Source organism: Antechinus flavipes, chromosome 3, assembly GCF_016432865.1.
Source record: "Antechinus flavipes isolate AdamAnt ecotype Samford, QLD, Australia chromosome 3, AdamAnt_v2, whole genome shotgun sequence".
Lineage (NCBI taxonomy): Eukaryota > Metazoa > Chordata > Mammalia > Dasyuromorphia > Dasyuridae > Antechinus > Antechinus flavipes.
Genome location: NC_067400.1, coordinates 585836559 through 585858120, shown reverse-complemented (window position 1 = coordinate 585858120; position 21562 = coordinate 585836559). Strand labels below are relative to the sequence as shown.

General features: G+C 40.9%; 1 protein-coding gene and 1 long non-coding RNA gene across 4 annotated transcripts in view; one reads left to right on the top strand and one right to left on the bottom strand.

Annotated features, from left to right (window-relative positions):
• The window catches only part of CAPZB (capping actin protein of muscle Z-line subunit beta), a 169502-nt gene extending 165670 nt beyond the window's left edge, over positions 1-3832 (bottom strand). For 2 of the 3 annotated variants that reach the window (XM_051988379.1, XM_051988378.1), the window contains exon 1: positions 2770-2877. In XM_051988379.1, coding sequence (XP_051844339.1) covers positions 2770-2862 — 93 coding nt within the window. In that variant the 5' untranslated portion in view covers positions 2863-2877. Of the gene's footprint in view, positions 1-2769; positions 2878-3711 lie in introns of those variants that run through there. The other variant, XM_051988380.1, reaches the window with a different exon arrangement.
• Positions 2962-8327, top strand: LOC127555792 (uncharacterized). The gene is made up of 2 exons (XR_007952285.1): positions 2962-3121; positions 7797-8327. It is a non-coding gene; the product is annotated as an uncharacterized LOC127555792 (long non-coding RNA).
• The last annotated feature ends 13235 nt before the right edge of the window (positions 8328-21562 follow it).

Sequence of the window (21562 nt, the reverse complement as noted above, 5' to 3'; positions counted from 1 at the left end):
AGAGTAGGGATATTTAAGGAAAGCCTACTCTCCCCAAACACATTCATAGCCCACCTGCATGCATACAGGAGGGCAGCTGAAGCAGCACCATCATACAAAGCAAAAGGCCTAGAGGGACGCATTAATGTATACTTTTCAATGGTACAGTTGTGGCCAGATTACAATTCAGCTCTTCCTGTGAAAACACTCCTATGAGGGTCAACTTTCAATTATGAAAAGAAGAGGCTTGATCGATTAGATGTTGGATAATTAGCCAGCATGCTGTGGAGAGAGCACTAGATTTGATGTCCAAGGGCCAAGCTGGGAAAAAATTCAGCCTCTACTCCCCACTCATACATGATTTGTGTGATCCCAGCAAAGCTTCTTGGTCCCTGCTTAGCCTATTTTCCTCAACTAAAATGAAGCAAAGTTGGACAAGATGGTCTCTAGTGTCCTGCAGCCCCCCAAATCTACGAACTTATGACTTGCAGTTTGGTCATTTGTAGACATTCTCCAAAGAGCCAATTAACTACAGTGAAAGTTTACTCTTGCACCTCACTTGGATTCCAGGCTGCCTCCACCCACTGCCCTAAGGGTGTATATACCCAAGGGAGAAGAAACTAATTTCATTAGCAGAGCAGAATGCAAGAAGGAAATTTGCTATCACAAAATAAAAATTAAAGTCTTTCCAAAGTCTTAAGATCCTAAGCTAAAAAGAGCCACCCCATTTAAGCCTTTCATTTTATAGATTAAAAAAAAGAAAGATTAGTCCAGGAGGTCAAACCCTGAATTGATGTGTTCTCTTGGCTCATTCTTTTTCTTCAATGCTCCACCAAGGAGGTGGCTATGGGACCTGTAAGGCACTGAGCTTGGAGCATTGTCTCACTCAAAGTCCAATCAATTCAAAGTGGAGGAGAAACTCATCCCAAGAGGCCTGGCAAACAAGGAGTTTCTGGCCAAATGAGATCTCTTTAAAGAGGTGATATACTTAGATCAGGGAAAGGGGGTTTCTTACCAACAAAACAGCAAGGTACTAGAAAGCTTTCCTTCCTAGAGAAATGACAAAAGACTAATCACTAAACACATTCACAGAACCCAGGCACTGAAAGAGGTTTCAGAGTTTATGATCTGCTCCTTTTCTCTGAGACACAGAAATGGATCATGCTCAATGTCCTGCTACTAGTGGCAGAGCTGGAAGACCTTGGCTCTAGCTATTTCAGGTCCAGAAGAGAAAGACACAACCATGTCAAATTCATTTTTTAAGTGACTTAGAGTAATATGGCCAAGCCTCCTTTTTCCCCAACTGCGGAAACTGGTTTAACAGGATCCAGTGGTATTAGTCAACCCTTTGCCTGATTTTTGTTGTCTAGACTGTCTTACTAAGGTTCCTCTCATCATATAAAATTGAATGGGTTGGACACTCTCACTCTTTAACATTAAGCCTCTCTATATCATAGCCCGACTAGAATGAGTTTCCTCATGCAATCATCTCCAGAACAGAAAAACCATCAGGTTGCCAGAAACAGAGGAAATACTAAGTCATTCAATCATTTGGGGAAAGGAAGACAAACAGCAACCTCAAGATATGGGCAGGTGCTCGTTGTCTTTCTGTGAGTAAACAGTAATGACTAGGTGTTTTGCTTGAATGGAATTTCAAAGAACCCTACAAACTTTTCTCATAAGTTCAACTGTCAAGTTTTAATGGTTAGAGAAATATCCAGAAAGTGAAGATGGTTCTATAGGGATAATGATAATATGATTGATCCTTAGAGGCAGAACTAAATCGCAAAAAGGCAAATTCTGCTAACAATGATTACTGCTGACTTAAAAGGGAAGAGAGCAAGGTTCAGTTCTACAGAGAAATCAGTAAGTAAATGCTAGATGCACACTTCTCAGGAATGCCCCAATAGTCACTTCAGCTTCAGGGATGAATGGACTAGAACTCTAAGATCCCTTCCAACCCTACAAGTTGGAGTGTTATGAACTTATTTCTATAAGTCAAGAAGGTAAAATGTCATTCCACATAGAATTCACCAAACTTACACTGGATTTAGATAAAGAAGCTAAGTTTAAATGTCAACTTCTTGTTGTATGACCTTTGATTATCATTTCCTCCTGTAAAATGAAACAACTTCTAATGCCCTTCCAGCTCTAATTCTGTAACTCCTATGACATGTTACAGATTGCAATTCTTGTGAGAATATTACAGACCAAAAGGGGGAAAAAAAAAATCATCCCTTTATGACTAACCTCTGGCCCCCATGGAACTTACAGTAGCTAATGTGGTACTAGGACAAAAAAAAAAAAAAATACCCTAGAAAAAAACAGATCTGGAATCAAGAAGAATTAGGTTCAAATCTCAATTTACTAACCTGTGTGGCTTTAGACAAATCACTTAAGTACGTGATGTGTAAAATGAAGGGGGCCTGCTGGAATCAAGATCTGTGCAGGACTTTTTCCATTCTAAATGTCACCAAGGCCCTCCACTACATAGTCACATACTAGGACCAGGGACCCATAGGCTCCCAAGCTTAATCAACAAAGACAACCCTAATGTCTTCCAGTCTCTTTAGGTCAGAAAGACTGAAAGGCTATCCGTCCTAGGTAAGACACTAAAGCCCGATAAGTTGGGTTCCCATGGAAGTTTGCCTTAAATTAGGCAAGCGATCTGAAAAAGCTTCACCTACAAGCAGTCCTAAGGTCCAGCAACCCATCTGGTTCCCAAGGAAATACGATTTGGACAATCCTGGAAGGCTCAAGGGCTTCCCTAGCACCAAGAAGGGAGCTCACCTTTTCCAAAGTCTTTCCAAAATTGACGCTTCTAATTTTTGCCACCTGGTTGTTCAGGTTAGACAGAAAACTGCGCCTATGCACAGGCTGCATGGTGCCTGGTACAGTTTGCTCGCTGTACAGTGGGCGTTCAATAAATGCTCCTGAGTGACAGGGGCCCGACTGTGCGCTCATCCCCGCCCGCTGACAGCTCCCCCTCCCACTGTGACCGAAGGAGGCTCCGCCAGCCAGCCGTGGCCTCCTCGCCCAGGAAGCCAGATCGCAATCCCCTTCGGGGGCACCGGGGACACCCAGCGCACCCTCCCGCGACTGAGTCTGTAAGAAGCCCAGCTGCCCGCATGCTTGCTCCCAGGTCGGCTCCCCGGACACCAGAAGCCCCGACTCCCCCGGGCTGCCACCCCCACATCTGGCTCCTGTTGAATGCCCCACTCGGCGCCCTCTGGGCTGAAGGCGCAGAGGGGGTTCCCCGGTTAGGGGAACAGGAGAGGAGGAACAGGAAGGCCTGGGGGACGGGGCCCAGAGTGGCCCCCAGTCGGGCCAGAGGTTAGGAAGTGGGTGGGGACGGAGCTTGAGCAGGGTCACTCCCCTTAGCCCCAGGCAAGGCTCTGCCCGGACTTCTCCCAAGGGCCCCAAAGTCCAAGTCTTTCTAACTCCCTCCCCCTAGCCCCTTCCTCCCCGCAGCCCCTTTCCCCAGCCCCTCCCCCACCGATCAGGAGACCCTCCCCCTCCAAGCAGACTAGCTTCTCTTCCAAGACGGGTCTCAGTCCTCCTCCCCCAGCAGCCAGTGCGCCCCTTCCCCACGATAGCAGGCCCCCTCCCCAGGCAGCAGCCCCTCCCCCGACAGAGTTCCTCGCCCCCCCCCCCCCCGGGGCCAACCCTCGGGAGGGGCAGAGATGGGCACAGAGGGGAACTCCTATGGTCAGGAGCAGAGCAGGCCTTTACCATGGCGGCGGCCCCACTTTCAGTCCCAGTCGGTCCCGCTGTGTCTGACTCTCCTCCGGCAGTGGCGGCGGCGGCGGCAGCAGGGCCCGGCGCTTCCACTTCCCCGGGTGCCTAGGAGTGAACATCCGGGTCACCGGCTCCCCCGCCCCCTCCTCCGCCCCCTCCCCCCCCCGGCCTCGCCTCGCCTAGTCCCCCCTTCCCTACCTTCCTCCGCCTCGCCCCGCCCCCGGTTCGGCATGGCCCCGCCTCGCATCTCTTCGTTCCACCAATGAGTACGCGACTCCCCGGCCATCGCCAAGTATGGAGCGCGGCGCGGGGCGGCCCCGGCGGGCGGGGCCCGGAATGGGGAAGTGAGGAGAGTGGGGAGGAGCGAGGGCGGGGGAGGAAAAGAGAGAAGATGGGAAGGGAGGGGGAAGGAGGAGGAAACTGACTATCTGGAGTCCGGGCTGTGGCGCTGCCCGGGGCTGACTGGGTGGAGCTCGGAGTGGGGGAGGGACGGGCTCGCCTGGAGCAGGCTGGACTCGGAGCTGGCCCGAGAAGGGAAAACTGCCGCTGGCGAGCCGGGATAGCCCTAGAAATCCGAAGTCCCCGGGGCTCCCAGCTCTCTTCTCTGGTCCTGGCCATCTGGGCAAATAGAGGCCAGTCCCCTGGACTTCTCTGGGGCTCAGTTTCCTCTTCTGTAAAATGAAGGGGGTTGCACTAGGTGACCACTAAGTCTCTTGCAGCGCCCACTTTCCTGATTCCTAGGTCCCTGCTAGCTCTGATATTCCTGGTTCTTAGGTCACTTCTAGCCCTGATGCTCCATGTTCTCAGGCTCCTCCCTCACCTGACATTCATGTTCTCAGGCTCCTCCCAGCCCTGACACTCCATGTTCTCAGGCTCCTCCCAGCCCTGCTGTGCCATTCCATGTTCTCAGGCTCCTCCCAGCCCTGCTGTGCCATTCCATGTTCTCAGGCTCCTCCCAGCCCTGATAGTCCATGTTCTCAGGCTCCTCCCTCACCTGACATTCATGTTCTCAGGCTCCTCCCTCACCTGATAGTCCATATTCTCAGGCTCCTCCCAGCCCTGCTGTGCCATTCCATGTTCTCAGGCTCCTCCCAGCCCTGATAGTCCATGTTTTCAGGCTCCTCCCAGCCCTGCTGTGCCATTCCATGTTCTCAGGCTCCTCCCTCACCTGACACGCCATATTCTCAGGCTCCTCCCAGCCCTGATAGTCCATGTTCTCAGGCTCCTCCCAGCCCTGCTGTGCCATTCCATGTTCTCAGGCTCCTCCCTCATCTGACATTTCATGTTCTAAGGCTTTTCCCAGCCCTGACACTCCATGTTCTCAGGCTCCTCCCTCTTCTGACATTTCATGTTCTCAGGCTCCTCCCAGCCCTGATGCTCCATGTTCTCAGGCTCCTCCCTCCTCTGACATTTCATGTTCTAAGGCTTCTCCCAGCCCTGATATTCCATGTTCTCAGGCTCCTTCCTCCTCTGACATTTCATGTTCTAAGGCTTCTCCCAGCCCTGATATTCCATGTTCTCAGGCTCCTTCCAGTCCTGCTGTGCCATTCCATGTTCTAAGATTCCTCCCACCCCTTACATTCTGTGTTCTCAGGCTCCTCCCAGCCCTGACACTCCATGTTCTCAGGCTCCTCCCAGCCCTGATGCTCCATGTTCTCAGGCTCCTTCCTCCTCTGACATTTCATGTTCTAAGGCTTCTCCCAGCCCTGATATTCCATGTTCTCAGGCTCCTCCCTCCCTGACACGCCATATTCTCAGGCTCCTCCCAGCCCTGATGCTCCATGTTCTCAGGCTCCTCCCAGCCCTGATGCTCCATGTTCTCAGGCTCCTCCCAGCCCTGCTGTGCCATTCCATGTTCTCAGGCTCCTCCCTCATCTGACATTCATGTTCTCAGGTTCCTCCCTCATCTGACATTCATGTTCTCAGGCTCCTCCCTCACCTGACTTGCCAAATTCTCAGACTCCTCCCAGCCCTGATAGTCCATGTTCTCAGGCTCCTCCCTCATCTGACATTTCATGTTCTAAGGCTTTTCCCAGCCCTGATAGTCCATGTTCTCAGGCTCCTCCCTCCTCTGACATTTCATGTTCTAAGGCTTCTCCCAGCCCTGATATTCCATGTTCTCAGGCTCCTTCCAGTCCTGCTGTGCCATTCCATGTTCTAAGATTCCTCCCAACCCTTACATTCTGTGTTCTCAGGCTCCTCCCAGACCTGACACTCCATGTTCTCAGGCTCTTCCCTCATCTGGCAATCTGTGCCCTAAGGTCATTATGATCTTTTCTGCTCCCAAGCTTTGACATTCTGTTTTATTTTATCTTGAAACAGTCTTCCAAGAAATTTTCCAGCCATCTCACCATACTGTCTGCATTTACCACCATCCTCATGTCCTCCAGTCCTCCCTCCTATGCAACACACAACTAAACATACAGTTTTAGTCCCCTCAGGGTGCCCTTCTTATCCTCATCTCTCACTCTCTTTCATCCCTCCTATCTGACCTGCTGCCAGGGCTGTCCTTTCTAGCTTGGCAATAACTGCTCCATATGCCCCCTTCTCTCTTATGACACTGTCCCCACTCTAGTAGCACAGGCAAGCCCTCATCACACATGTCTAGATTATTGCACTAGCTTCCTGGTTACTCTTCTTTCACCCAAATCTCTCCCCACTCCAGTCCATTTTCCTCTTATCAAGTTGATCTTCCTTAGTGTAACACCACCATGTTACAACCCTCTACCCCCATTCAATAAACTCCGGTGGCATCCTTATTATCTCCAGAATCAAATATAGAAACCTGTTTGAATTTTAAAGCCTTTTATAATTCAACCCACTCTAACCTTTCCAATCTTCTTACAATGTACTGCTTCCCCGAACCCCAGTTCACTTCAATCCAATAAAACGCTGCCTTTTTGCTATTATTGACACATGGCATTTAATCTGTCCAATTCTTTGCATTTTCAAATGCAAAAATATCTTTCCCTATACCTAAAACCATCTCCTTCCTCATGTCCACTTCTTGTTTTTCCTGGTTTCCTTCAAGTCTCAGGAAAAGACCTACTTTCTGCAAGGAAGCCTTTCCCAATTCCCTTTAATGTTAATGCCTTTTCAGAGAAAATGCCTTTTCTCTGATAACATGTCCAATTTGTCTTGTCTATAACTTGTTTATATGTAATTGTATGTAATTGCCTTTCTTTGAATTTAACACAGTGGCTGGCACATAGTAGGCACTTAATACATTCTTCTTGACTGGCCTTATCCAGCTGAGACCCAGACCTTCAGGCCATATTTGTCTATACCATGCTATTAAGGTCATTATACCCCATGTTATTCTAGAGCTTCCTAGGTTGTATTTTCCCCTTAAAATGTAAATTCCTTGAGGGCAGGGTTGTACTGATTGCTTATATTTGTTCTAACTCCTGGACTCGTCAACAATAAGTTATCTGTCTTTCATGCACTCCAACACCATATTTCTGTAATTCTATCCAACAGATCCAAATCTCTATCTCCAAGACTGACTTCTACACATTTGATCCCACTTTTCCTGTATCTTCTGTAACCCTCAACTTAGAAACGATCATTACTTCTATCTATAACATTGTATCATGGATAACAATTAGATTCAACATAATATTATATATGATATAATCATAGATATCTCATCCAACCTCTTTACAGATTAAAAAACAAAGTAAAGACCTAGATCTTGGCCAATAAGTGGCAGAGGCAAGATTCTAACTCAGTCTTCATGACCCCAATTTCAGTGTTCCCTTCCTTACCTGGCTGCCTCCCAAGAACCTTAAGTTTCCTCAGGCGTATAGAGAATAAGAGATTTCCCAGCTGGTATCAGTAGATTTGAACCTAGCTGGATTTTGCTTCGAGCCCAACATTATAATATTATATTGGGAGCTGGGAGAAATAATAAAATTAGGTAAAAACATCGCCCTTCTGGAGTTAGTGGAAGTGAAAGATTCAAATACAAATAAAGATAATAAAGATTGAGTGAACGAGAGGATAAGATAATAAATTCTGTTTTGCACATATTTAGTTTGGGATACTTATAGAAAATCTGGTTCAAAATTTCAAAATAGTTGGTGACGAAGGACTGGGATCAGGGACTAAGGCTGGATAACAACATGGAAATGATCACTGAACCCATAGAAGCTGATGAGGACACCAAATAAAAGTAAGAAAGAAGAAAAAGTGGCCCAGAAAAAAACCTTGAGCAATAATCACAGTTAGATGGACATGAGGGATGAAGATCCAGTGAAGTACAGTGAGAAGGGCAAGTAAAACAGGTAGGAAGAGAACCTGGAGATATTAGCAGCATGAAGACCCATATCCAGTCCTTTGTCAAGTCTTGTTTCTATCTCAACAATGTCTCTCCAATAGGTCCTCTTCTTACTACTCTCACAACTGTCAAACCTGATCAGTTCTTCATCATCTCTTACCTACACTATTATAATAGCCTCCTCATTTTGGTCTCCTGACCTCAAATCTCTCCTCATTTCATTCTACCCACTATACAATTGCCAAAATGATTTCCTTAAATCATAGATCTAACCATGTCACCATCCTAGCCCCAGATTCAATAAACTCCAATGTTGTTCATTTGAATCCAACTCTTCCTGGTCGCATTTGGTTCATTTTTTTGTTTTGTTTTGTTTTTTATTTTTGGCAAAGATACTAGAGTGGTTTTGTTATTTCTTCTCCAGCTCATTTTACAGATGAGGAAATTAAGGCAAATAGAGGTTTAATGTCTAGCCCAGGGTCATGCAGCCTATAAATGTTTCAGTCACGGTGACTCTTCATGACCCTGTTTGGGGTTTTCTTGGCAAAGATTCTGAAGTGGTTTGTATTTCCTTCTCCAGCCCATTTTACAGATGAGGTGGTTGTTGTTTGTCCTTAGTTCTTGAAGAGGACCATGACATCAGGGAGGCGATGCCATGACATGCAAGTGAATTGGATTTAAGTGAGGGAGGGCTGGGCGAGGTTACCTGCCTCATTTTCCCCTATAGAGCCATCTGGGTTCAGTGGCAAGATATAGATTAGGATAATTGGAGATGGTCCTGGATGCAGTGGGAAACCTTGGACTTTTAAAGCTAATATCTTCAACAAGTATCAATTTGACCCATCCAGTGATTAAAGCAAGGTTGAAAGTGAGATGAAAAATGTGGCAATTGAGGCAAACAGTTAAGTAATTTGCCCAGGACACATTGCTAGTAAGTATTGAAGGCTGAATTTGAACTCGGGTCTTCCTGACTCCAGATGTGGTGCTCTGTGCACTATAGCATCCACTTGCTGCTGCTTTCCAGTGTTTAGGGACAAATATATACTATTTTGTTCAGCATTTTTTAAAGCTTTGGCCTCTTTTTGAATCTTTCCAGTTCTTTTATACATTACTACTCCCCATGCTCATTGGAGTTCAGTCACACTGATATATTTTAGATTCTGTATATAATCTCCCACCTCTATGTTTTTGTAATAGCAGTTACATTACCCATGTGTAGAATACACTAGAACCTTTGCCTTTCAGAATCTCTGGTTTCCTTCAAAGCTTATCCCAAAGGCCATCATCTTCGGAAAGCCTTTCCTGATTCTTCCCCCTTTCCCAATACCCTCCCTCATCTGTTAGTGTCTTCCCCTCTAAGGATACTTTTTATTTCCTTTGTATCTTCTCGGTGTATATGTTGCCTCCAATAAAATGTAAGGTCTATTAGGGCAGAGACTAATTTTTTTCTTTGTGTCTCCAACACTTAACATGATACCAAGGATATACATAATAAGCAAATATATGAATATTACTTTCATTCTACCACACTGCCTCTCAAAAATAAATTATATAACAAACTTTGTATTTAATATAACTATAAACAAAATATGTGACAATAATTGCTATTAATAGTAGCTGACATTTACATAGCACAACTCAAGGTTTACAAAGAGCTTACATCAGGTTGATTTAGGAGTCAAATGAAGAAATGTAGGTAAGAGCTTTTTATAACCTAAGTTTTGTAGGAATCTCAGTGAAGAAGATGATGGTAACAAGGACCTTGAGTATTAGAAAAAATACTGGAAAGAGAAAAAAGGACTCAGGAGTATAGGAAGTTAATTTATTTATAATTCCTAAAAGGAACAGAGGCTGTCCTCCATAAGCTATAAATTCTGTGTCTACAAGTGGGAATGAGCCTTTTATTTCCCATTCTAAAGTGTAAAGTCCCTCTCTTGTTCTCCCAGTTGGCTGGGGATTGATGAAATTAATAGATTTTTTTTGGTCCTCCCCTTGCATGTTCTCTTTTATATGTTCCCCCTCCCTTATCGTACAACCCAAATGGTGCAAAACTCCTCCTTTGAGAAATTAATATTAACTTATTAAGCATGCACCTTTGGTACTTGAAGTTACCTTTAGCACACTTCTTGTTTTGGGGTGATTTTTTTCAGCTTATCAGTTCAACTGCTAAATATCTTGTTTTGTCCTACAACTAACTCCTTATGCTGACATGACTTTTCTCTAAGTCCTTGTCCCTGTACAGAAATACAACTCTATAGGTTGTATATCAATGATCAATCAGGTGTAGTAATCAGATTTTCTCCATGATCACTTCCATGAGTGTTTGCACAATGCATTCTACTGTTCCAACTGAAAATCAAGAGTATCACTTTCTGCACCCAGAATTGCAACACAGCCCAATCTATTTATTCAATGCCTACTGTGTGTGGGACACTGTGCTAGGTTCTGGAGATACAAAGACAAAACCAAACAACAAAAGCAAAAGCCCACACTAAAATCAGCTCCAGAGACTCGTACTAGAGTAATGGACACAAATGAGTAAGTGCACGTTAATTTGAGGAGGGAGAGAGTGTTAACAGCTAAGGTAATCAGGAAAGCCTTTTCTTAGGAAGCAGCATATGAGCAGAACTTAGAAAGAAGCCAGGCGTGTTGAAGGAGCATCTTAGGCTTGGGGGAAAGCCAGACAAAAGCAGGAGGATGGAAGATGAGGAAATAGCAGGACCAGTTTTCCTGGAACATCGAGTGGGTGGAGGATGTCACATGTAATATGCCTGCAAAGGTAGGGTAGAGGCAGATTGTAAAGGGCTTTAAATGCCAAGTGAAAGACTGTATTTTACCCTAAAAACAATCCAATCTCTTGTTATGTGGACAACTCAGGAAAACACCAATTGTAGGAAAGGCATTGTATCTATCTATGCAAATGATTCCACTAGGTTCTTGCTGGACCTCAGAAACACAAGCAGAGGCAAAACCAATTTTGAATTCCATTCTCAACACTGAGGGGTCAGCTATGTGATCACAAGCAAGAGATTAGACATCTCTAAACTGCATTTTCATCTAAAGAAATGTGGACAGTAGGAAAAGCTTCTAGCATTTATATAGCACTTTAAGATTTACAAAATGCTTGACACTGGTTAGATATAACAAACTTGGGAGCTAGATGCTATTATACATTTTTTTTCCCATTTTACAGGTAAGGAGAGGTTATTTGACTTTCCCAGAATTACACAACTTATAAGTTTCTGAGATAGGATTTGAATTCAGAACTTCTGCCTTCCATGCCTGTCTTCTCTATTCACTATGTTACCTAGTTATATAGTAATACTTAATAATTTAGCCTAACATGAGTATTTTAGGGAATCTGCTTTATAAATCTTAAACTACCATAGAAATTTTCTCTTGTTTTGGACTATCCAAATTATGGCAGCTAAAGTCAGGCATCAGTTTATCACTGACTACTATTTTCCTTCCCAAAGTAAATACAGAATTTATAGCTTATGTGCAAAATCATTAGTGTTTTTCTTTCTAGAAAATAGAACTTTTCCTATAATTTAACCTAATATGGGTATTTTTAGGGAATCTGCTTTATAAATCTTAAACTAACATAGAAAATCTTCTCTTGTTTTGGACGTCCAAATTATGGTAGTTAAAGTCAAGTATCAGTTTGCCATCGACTACTATTTTCCTTCCCAGAGTAGACACAGAATCTATAGCTTATGTGCAAAATCATTAATGTTCTTCTTTCCAGAGAGTAGAACTTGTTTCTATTCTAAATCATCTTGAAAGAATATGTAACAAGAGGGAGGAGACCACTGAGCCATCAACAGTCTAGTTGTTTTTCAAGTGTTTCCAAGAGTCCAAGTGGTTGTCAGGGCCAAGAGCGTGCTCTAGTCTGTAGTTAAACACAAGCATCTTGGGGTTTGGAGCTGTTGTTGTTCCTTCCCTAATAGGTACATGGAAGAACTAACAGCTGCTGTCTGTTTGGACCAGAAGTATTTGCATTATAAGCATCTGCAAATCTTGCTTTACGTGAGGGGTTGGTCTCCTCCAATGGAGGCCAGCTGTTAGAAGGATTTTTTGTTTTGTTTTGTTTTTTGTTTCTTTTTAATAGGCATGTTTAGGAGACCTCATGTTTTGTTTATTAAGATACTGATCTAGTTGCCCTCTGGGGTAGACTTTACAATTGGAAGGGGGAGTGGGACAGGAATGGGAATGGAAGCTTGCCCAAAGAATTTTGTTCGAATTCGGAGCCCACCAGAGTCACTCCCAGGGTGAAGCAGAAATTAGGCTCCTGATAGCTAGACTGTGACTCAGGGAGGCAGCTTCTGATGGGGGAACTGAGTAACTTGTGATTAGATAGAACATTATAGGATAAAATTATGTAATAGACAATAATAATAAGATCCAAGAGTGGAATCAAGAAACCGCCCATAGGCAACATCTGCATGATCTTATTCTTTAATAGTCAACAAAATGTAATTGAAGAAAGGCTGAATCATACAAATCTGTTTATGGAAATGGAGGAGTCTATGATTACAATTTTGGTCCAGGTCATCACCACCAGAAAATATAGATGACTTATCCTTGAGGAGCCTAGATTTATTGATCAATGTAGTTTGTTCAGGGGAACAGTAGAAACTCTGTAGCACATAATAACAGATTGAAAAATTTAGCACCTACCAACAAAGAAAAAAATGACCACCATGTTGGCCGGGATCCCACTTCAGAAGTTCATTATTGTTGATATCTGAATAGGTAAGAAGTCACACTACTTTAATAGTAGTCAAATAGAAGTCACGATACTTTAATACAGACCTGAAAATACATCTGAGAATTCAAAAAACAAACTGTACAGGAACTGAAATATTATCACAGACACAACAACAATTCACATTGCATTAATCCATAAAATTTAAGAACAATGTTTGAAGTAACTATAACCACACTAAATATTCACAAACTCCAAGTTAGATGAAATGAAAAGCATCCAGAATATAGAGACTTGGTGAAAGAAATTAAAATCATGTAGTAACAGGATGAGTTAAATATAATCCCTATTGTTTTGTCTGATATTAGAGCTTCTGAAGATTCTTTCAGTGAACCTACAGAAGATGAGCTGGAAAGGCTCTCCTTCAATTCTTCCTCCTATCACATGATGTACAGATCCCTCAGCATGCTGATCAACCTCTCCTGAACCCAGCTTAATTTTGTCAGTGTTCCTCATAAAATGTGGAAGTTCTCCAGATATCATTGGACCAGCACAAACCACTAAAAAGTATTAGTTCCTGTAAACTGAGCACTAGATATTTACTAATTAACCACCATCTCACTTTTTAAAAGAGCAACATGACATTTTTGATACTGCAAGATTGTGAGGCACTAAAATTCCCTAGTTTAACTTTCATTCCTTTATCTATGTGTCTTTATAATCTTTGAACAAAGCAATTCATGGGGCAATAGAAAGAGCTAGATTTGAAGCCAAGGAACATGGATTCAAATTCTGGCTCCTCTATTTACTATGTATGTGACCTTGGGCCTCTCTTGGCCACTGTTTAATCAGCTATAAAACAAAGAGATTGAACAACATGTGACCTCAAAGCTGCCTTTCAGTGATCTATGCTCTATGAGCCTACAATTCTATGACTTTATCCCTCAAGACACAAGTGTAATAAAGCTACTTCCTCTTTCTGCCTTATTTCCTACCCCCATAAAATGAGTATCAAAGTAGATGATTTTTAAGATTCTTGTTATGGTTTATTGTCCCAGTTCTGGCTTCTGTGTTCTATTAGGATAATTAATCTATATTTTTCTATGATATTCTATGGTCTCTTCCGATATAACATTTCATGTTTTAACATTTTCTGTATTAAGATCTCTGCAATCCCTGACATTCACTGTTCTAATGCCTTTCCTAATACTGATATTTTGTGCAATTCTTTGTGATATTCTAAGGGTTCCAAGACTCCCCTGCTCTGAAATTCTGTGATCCAAAGATCCATCTAGTTCTGACACTCTAGTTTTTACCATTTTACCTTCTTTCTTTACCAGTCTATCATTCTATGATTATGATCTTTTTTCCCCTGAGGCATTAAGTGGGATTAAGTGACTTGCCCAGGGTCATACATTAAGTGTCTGAGATCAGATTTGAACTCAGATCCTCCTGACTTCAGAGCTAGTGCTCTATCCACTGTGCCATCTAGCTGCCTCATTAAAATCTATTTTCTATGTGAGATTGTGTCTTTCAAGAAGTTTAAGTGACTTGCTTGGTCACACAGCTAGTGAACCTGGAGTCATGCCCATGTAAGCAGAGAGGATCCAAAGATTGTGACTGTTTTTCATATGCTTTATTAAACTTGACCTTCCACGTATAAGGAGATGTTTAATAAATACTTTGAATGATGATAGCAGTAATGATAGAGTTAGAATTATCTGTAATTGTCTTTCTGGCATGCCTCTGTTAGGAATTCCTGCAAACCACCTCTGCTGCTTTCCAAGACACTATGAGGATAAAGCAAATGACATACTGTAACGCTTATGGTTCCATAGACATTATCCAACAATCTGCACACCCAAGTTCTCGGATTGTTCAGTAGAGGTCAGTTGAAATTACAATCATTTTTGCCAGCCTGCAACCTATGTTTACAAGTCTGGCCAAAGTTTTTCCAAGACTGTAGGTATAAATTTTATAGAGAGAGCACTTTCATGAAAGAAATGATATAGATAATGGGAAGGGCAGGAATGTGACCTTGGAAGAAAACAAACATACACATACATACACACACCAATTTTAGGCTCTCCTGCCCTGGCGCTGGCACCTAATGCAAACTAAGTAAATGCAGAAATCCCAAAGGCAAAGCTGAGGCAGGGGGAATGATTTCTTTGAATAACTGTGAACAATATTGTACTGCCATCGATGGAAAAAACTGCGCCTTTACTATAATTTTATTATAAACATGATTATAATATATCCTCGCCTTTACTCTGGTGAAAGGGGAAAAGCCTCTGATCCTGATCCAGTGGAAAAGTCTTCTTGACCCAGAAATTAGAGTGAGTACAACAAAGAAATTTTGTTAAAAGAGTTAAAGTAGAATTTCATCTAAGATGGGACAGATATTTAGAAAACAGCCTGTTTCTGTTCAAGGAAAATGTTTAGAGAGCATTGTCAAAGTTATGGAAAGCCAAGGTTTAATTATAAGTTTACAGCAAATCACTGAATTTTTACAAACTGTAAAGGACATATGTCCTTGTTTCTCTCTTGATAAGGAATTAGATCTAAATGAATGGAAATTGGTTGGAGAGGATCTTTGTCAATTCTATGATAAAAATGGGCCTAACTCAATAATTAATACATATAATGTAATACAATTGGCTATAAGAAGTTATTTAAGTGATAGAATGATGAAAAGGAAAGTACAGGAGGAAGAAGTGCCAACTTTACTAGGTGAAAAGGAGGACGAATCAGATGAGAATGGAGTTAATTACAATTCTGAGTATGATACTTCACAGCAGGAGGAATTAGGTGATTCCACATCTCATGACCCTCCCTCTGCAATTAACCCTTCATGGGTGGAACAAGGGGGAAGGGAGAGAGACAGAAACACAGTCAGCTTCTCCTGTAAAGCAGAATTTGACAAGATTAGAAAAAGCATTAATTAAAGCAAAACATGAAGGAGAAGATATATCTGATTTTATAAATGCATATCCTGTGATTGAAGAGCTCAACTCCTCAGGTCAAAAAGAGAGAAAATACACTCCTTTTAATTTGGGAAAAATTAAAGATTTGAAAAAGGGTTGCACTCTTTATGGGGCTACATCATCTTATGTGAAGATGTTACTGGATAATTTGTCTTATGAAATCTTAACCCCGAATGACTGGAAATCCATTGCTAAAACATGTCTTGAACCGGGACAAAATTTATTGTGGCTTTCAGAGTTTCATGAATTATGTAGGATTCAAGTCCAACGCAATAGGCAAACAGGAGCTATTGTACAAGTTGCCTTTGACCAACTAGCTGGTGAAGGTCAGTATGCAGAGAGTTCAGAACAAATTTATTATCCCATAACAGTGTATGAGCAAATTTCTAAGGCTGCAATAAAAGCTTGGAATTCTCTCCCTGGACAGAAAGATGGAAATAATGCTTTCACAAAAATAGAGCAAGGTCCCAATGAACCTTTTGCAGATTTTGTGGGGCGTTTACAAACAGCTGTAATAAGAACCATTGGAGATAATGCAGCAACAGAAATAATGACTAGACATTTGGCTAAGGAAAATGCCAATGAGGTTTGCAAAAGAATTATATGGGGGCTAGACAAAGATGCTCCTTTGGAGGAGATCATAAGACGCTGTGCCACAGTGGGCACAAATGCTTATTATACCCAAACTATGATGAATATGGGAAGACAGGGTCCCTCTTGGCAAGGGACTTCTAGAGAAATTCGTCGATGTTTTCAGTGTGGAAAAATTGGACATCTAAGAGCCCAATGTAGATACAGAGCTACAATGAGAAGACAGGGTGAGAGAATAAAACCCAAAACCCCATGTCCAAAATGTAACCGAGGCTTTCACTGAGCCTCTGAATGTAGATTGCAGGGAAATGAGAGGAGGAGCCCAGCTTCAGGACCCCAGGTGGGGCAAGATGGCAACCGAGGTTACACTCAGAGAGTCTTTAGAAATTCGATAGTAAGATATGATCAATCAACCAAAAGGCAAACAGATGGAAGAAGGAGATTACACAATCAATTAGCCAAAAGGCAATGGGAGGGGAAAAGGGGATTGCAATTAGGAAAAACAGAGTTGTATGCAGTAGAGACTACTGAGATATCCCCTGGAGAGGTGAAATCTGTTCCTGTCCAGCCTATGGATCCCTTGCCTCCGGACACAGTAGGCTTGACCATTTCACCTCCTGAGGGTGCTTACAAAACAGTGGCCATCTACACACTGATGTGGGAAACTGGTATTCCTCTTCTGTTGACATTCTATGAGACTTTGGGAAAACCTCTCCTTTCCAAGTATCAGCTTCCTTACCTATAAAATGAGAAAAATAACACGAGCTTTTCCTCTCTATTAGAGATCTTGTAAGGAACAAATGAGATCATTTGTACACTAAAAGCTGTAGAGGACCATCGAAATGTCAGCTGTAATTGCTAATGGTGATGATGTTGGGCCTACCAGACTTATTTTTTGAGGTGTATATTAGACCAATTATCTCAGACCTAACAACCAAAGACCTTTTATCCCTTTCAAGGCCCTGAAACCTCAATTCAAGGTGGTCACTTTCAAGGCCTTAGAATTGGAATTCACTGGTCCGAAGGAAATCAATTTCAATTATAAGCATAACCTAGTTTAGAACTGCAATGAAAATGTATACTTCCTTAATTTCTTAGGATATAGCTGCAAAAGTAGTAGATTGGAAATCTAGAGCCTGGAGTTCCAATTCTGGTTCTAATATAATAATATAGTAAAATTCTAGATATATAATAATTATATTTTAGATAATATGATAATTACTATAGTAATGTAACTTATAGTAATTAATAATTGATTATTATATAATTAATGTAGCAAGATTCTGGATAAATCATTTTCTCTGGACTTCAGTTTAGTTCTGTAAAACAAAAGGGAAGCCTAGACGAGCTCTCTAGATCAGAATATGCAAACCTTTCAAAAATTTTTTTCTCTATAATGTCATTGTCCTTGTATAAATTATTCTCCTACTTGTGTTAATCTTGATCTGTCTCGATTCATATTACCCAGAATTCTCTTAGATAATTTCTTGTATCATTTCTTGTGACTCAATAATATTCTATTATATTCATATAATATCATTTGTTAGGTCGACTCCCAAACAGTAAGCAACCTCTTATATTATAGTTCATTTTTCTCTCTTCCCTGCTTTATCATCTTTCCTGCAGGATTAGAAAGTTAGATTTGCTTATATATATTCTCTCTCTCTCTTGAGAGAGAGAGAATTACTATACTCTCTCTTCACTGTGTCACCTTATCCTTATCCCTATTTGTTGAGTTTGGTACATTTCTATTCCAAACTCTAGATAAGAGCAGTAATCAGCCAATGCTTGCTGTTATTATCCTTTCTTTTATGTTAGTGTGTTCTGATTTGCCTCACTCATGAGAAATAGCCAATTCCACCCCTAATGTCTTCCAATCTATATTAATGTATTCCTTTAGCCCTACTTTCTCTTTCCTCTTTTAAACTACTTAGAACAATATCAACCCATCCCCAAATTCTTTATTTTACTTAATTCCCTCAATTCTCTTGGAAAATATTAAGGTTCTGGGAGGATATTTGTTTCTTCTTCCTCAATTAAAATGTTAGCACCTGCAAAAACAACCACCACCACCAATTCACATATTCTGGAGCTAGAGTTAGAATTGATTTGGACTTATTAATAACTACAACAAAAGTCCACAGGTATTAGAGTACTAGATGTAAACAATCAAAAGAACTAGGGTTGTGGTTAAAAAAATTATATCCAGCAAAATTAGGCATAATATTGAATGAAAAAAAAGAACATTCAATGAACTGTCAGATTTTTAGGATTTTGTCTCAAATGAACCTGAACTCAACAGAAAATTTAATATGTAAGAGCCAACATCAAAGACTAAATTCAAGGGATTCAATAAGGACAAAGTGTTTATGTTTTATTTGTATAAATGTAAGCCACATGTTTAAGATTCCATTAGCAATTGGGTAGTCTAAAAGAAAGATTGGGGTAGAACTGAATATAATGAGATTCTAAAAAGCAAAACCATGTAGAAAAAAGTAAAAACAGAAAAAGGCCAGTAATTATGCTATTCAAATTAGGTGTGAGAACAAGAACCAACCCAAAGGAATTAGATGGGGCAGGAACAGTAGTTCTGAAATTCTATTCACATCAGAAATGGGTTAAATAAGGAACATATACATATGTATCCAGAAAGATATCCAGAAGGGAATAGGATAAGGGTATATAGATATAAAAGAGTATATAGATTAATGAGAGTGGGATAAAGTGTGTAGATTAAAGGGGAAATGATAAAGAAGAAAGGGAAAAAGTGGGATAGGATAAGGCAGGTTACACAGAAGGGTGCATAGATTAATCGGAGTGGGATAAAGAGGGAGGGAAAGAATGAGGGAGAAGATATAAGCGGGATCTTGGTGGGGAGTGTGTGGCAGGGAAGTTAAGCAAGTTAACTGATAGATAAAAGCAAAGTATAAGAGTTAACAGGGATAGAAAACAAAAGATATACACAAACACAAAAACAATGATCAACAAAGAAGTTTTTAGGAAAAAAAAAGGGGTAATAATAATCATTGAGCCCAAACAAAGTCAAACTTAAATCAGTCAAGAGAGAAAGCTACATTATATGTCAGTCATATTAATAAAGTTTTAAATTTATGTGTTCATATGTATATATACACATGTATGTATATGTGTATGTATATATATGTATGTAGGTGTACATATATATGCATGTATACATAAAGATATCCATGCTTTCTGTAGTCTGCTTGGGAGATGGGGGGGAGGGGATGACAGAAAAGGGAGGAAAAATAAAGTAAAAAGTGCACAGCAGAGAACAAAAAAACCTACAAGGAAGCCAAGAAAAGATGGACCATTATGAATACTATTTTTTCTATTATTGAAATGGAAATTTATTATTACATATTTTGAATCCTCCCTTAGGTACTGCTGAGCACATGACAATATCTTTTTTTGTTTGTTTTTATGTTTTTCTTTCTCTTTTGCTTTTTCTTATTTTGTATTTGTTTTAAATAAATAAATACATTTAATAATAATAATAAAGAATGGTAGCAGTAGATCATCATATGTCTTTTTCCAAGTGCTCAACTAAATTTACCATTCAAGTATTGTCTTGATTCCTATGTTTGTATTTTAAAGTTCCTGCTCAGTTCAGGTATTTTTTTTTTTTTTTGGTCAGAAATACTTAAAAGTTCTTTATTCCACTAAAATTCTCTCCCCCCCCCCCCACTTTAGGATTATTTTGTCAGTTGTTATTCTTGATTGTAAGTCTATATTTTTTGCTATTTGGAATACAGCCAGTTCTCACTTAACATTAGTGGACCATTCAATAAATCTCTCCTTCCTTTAGGGGGCTCTGATCAACCTTTCCACTTCTTGTCTGTGCAGGCCCCACTTTCAGAGCAGCTTTAGTGCCTGGGGCTCTTGCAGCTAGAAGCTGCTTCAAGGCTTGGAGCACAGGATACCTGGCTCAGGACTGCATGCACCTGCAACTGCAACCACCTGCTGGGGGCTGGAACGCAGATAGCATGAATGCTGTCACTCATCAACAAGTCAAATTTGCATAATGTGAATTTATGTAAAGTGAAAACTGTCACAGTATTCCAAGATTTCTTCTTGTTCTTAGTAGAAACTGCCAGTTCTTGTGTGAACTCGGTTATAGGTTTTTGATACCTGATCTTTCTGGATCCTTGAAGTATTTTTATTTAATCTAGGAGTTCTGAACTTTGGCTATGACTTTCCTGAGACTATTCCTTTTGTGGTTTTGTTTGTTTGTTTTCCCAGGAGATTATCAGCAGATTCTTTGTATCTTCACTTTGCCTTTTGGTTCAAACAGATCTAGGAAGTTTTTATTTATAATTTCTTGAAATATAGTGCCCAGGATTTTTAATCATAGTTTTCTAGGAGTCCAGTGATTCTTAAATTATCTCTCCTTGATCTGTTTTCCAGGTCAGTTGTTTTTAATACCAGAAATCTTAAATTTCTTCTATTTTTTCTAGGCTTTTGAGTTTGCTCTAATACTTCTTTTTGTCTCATAGCATCATTGATTTCTCTTTGTCCTTAAACTAGTTTCCAAGAAATCCTTTGCTTAGGTTAGGTTTATTACTTTCGCTTCCAAACTAATTATTCTCCTTTCATTTCTTTCCTTCAGAGCTTTTATTTCACTTTTAATTTCTTGCTTCATTTCTTCTAGGTATTCATGATGTCCCTGTGGAAAATCCATTTTTCCCCTTGAATCATTGTTGGTAGCAATTACAGAGCTACTCTCTTGTTTTTGGAGATCTCTTGGGACAATTTTTAAAAAATATATTGATGACTATTTCTTTTAAATTACTCATCTCCCCATCTTTAATTGAGGCTTTCAGTCAGGGCTAGATTTTGCTTCCCACTGCTGCTATTGGGTACAGTGACTGATATTGCCCTAAGTTCCTGTGATAATAGCCACTTTTCTCTTCCTTCTAGGAAAGGTTAAGGCTCCGCCCAAGTCTTTCAAGTTCATAGCACTAGTTCATCACAACCCTCTATAGTATCTCTTGTTGCTATTATTCCTCAGGTTTTCCGAGATCCTTCCCTTAGGTCTTTCTGGGAGGTGGGGTGCAATGGTGACCTCTACTCTTGCAAAATTCTAAAGGCTTTATATTTCTCTGGCTTTTTGCTGTTTGTACTGGGAGGCTGGACTTATTTGCCTGTACTAGAATTGGCTTTATCATAGCCCACCTTTCTATTCACTTCAAGCTTACTTTTTGTTCATTTCTAGGGCAGAAGATGTCACAGTTGGTTCTCATTAGATTTTCTTTCTTTTTT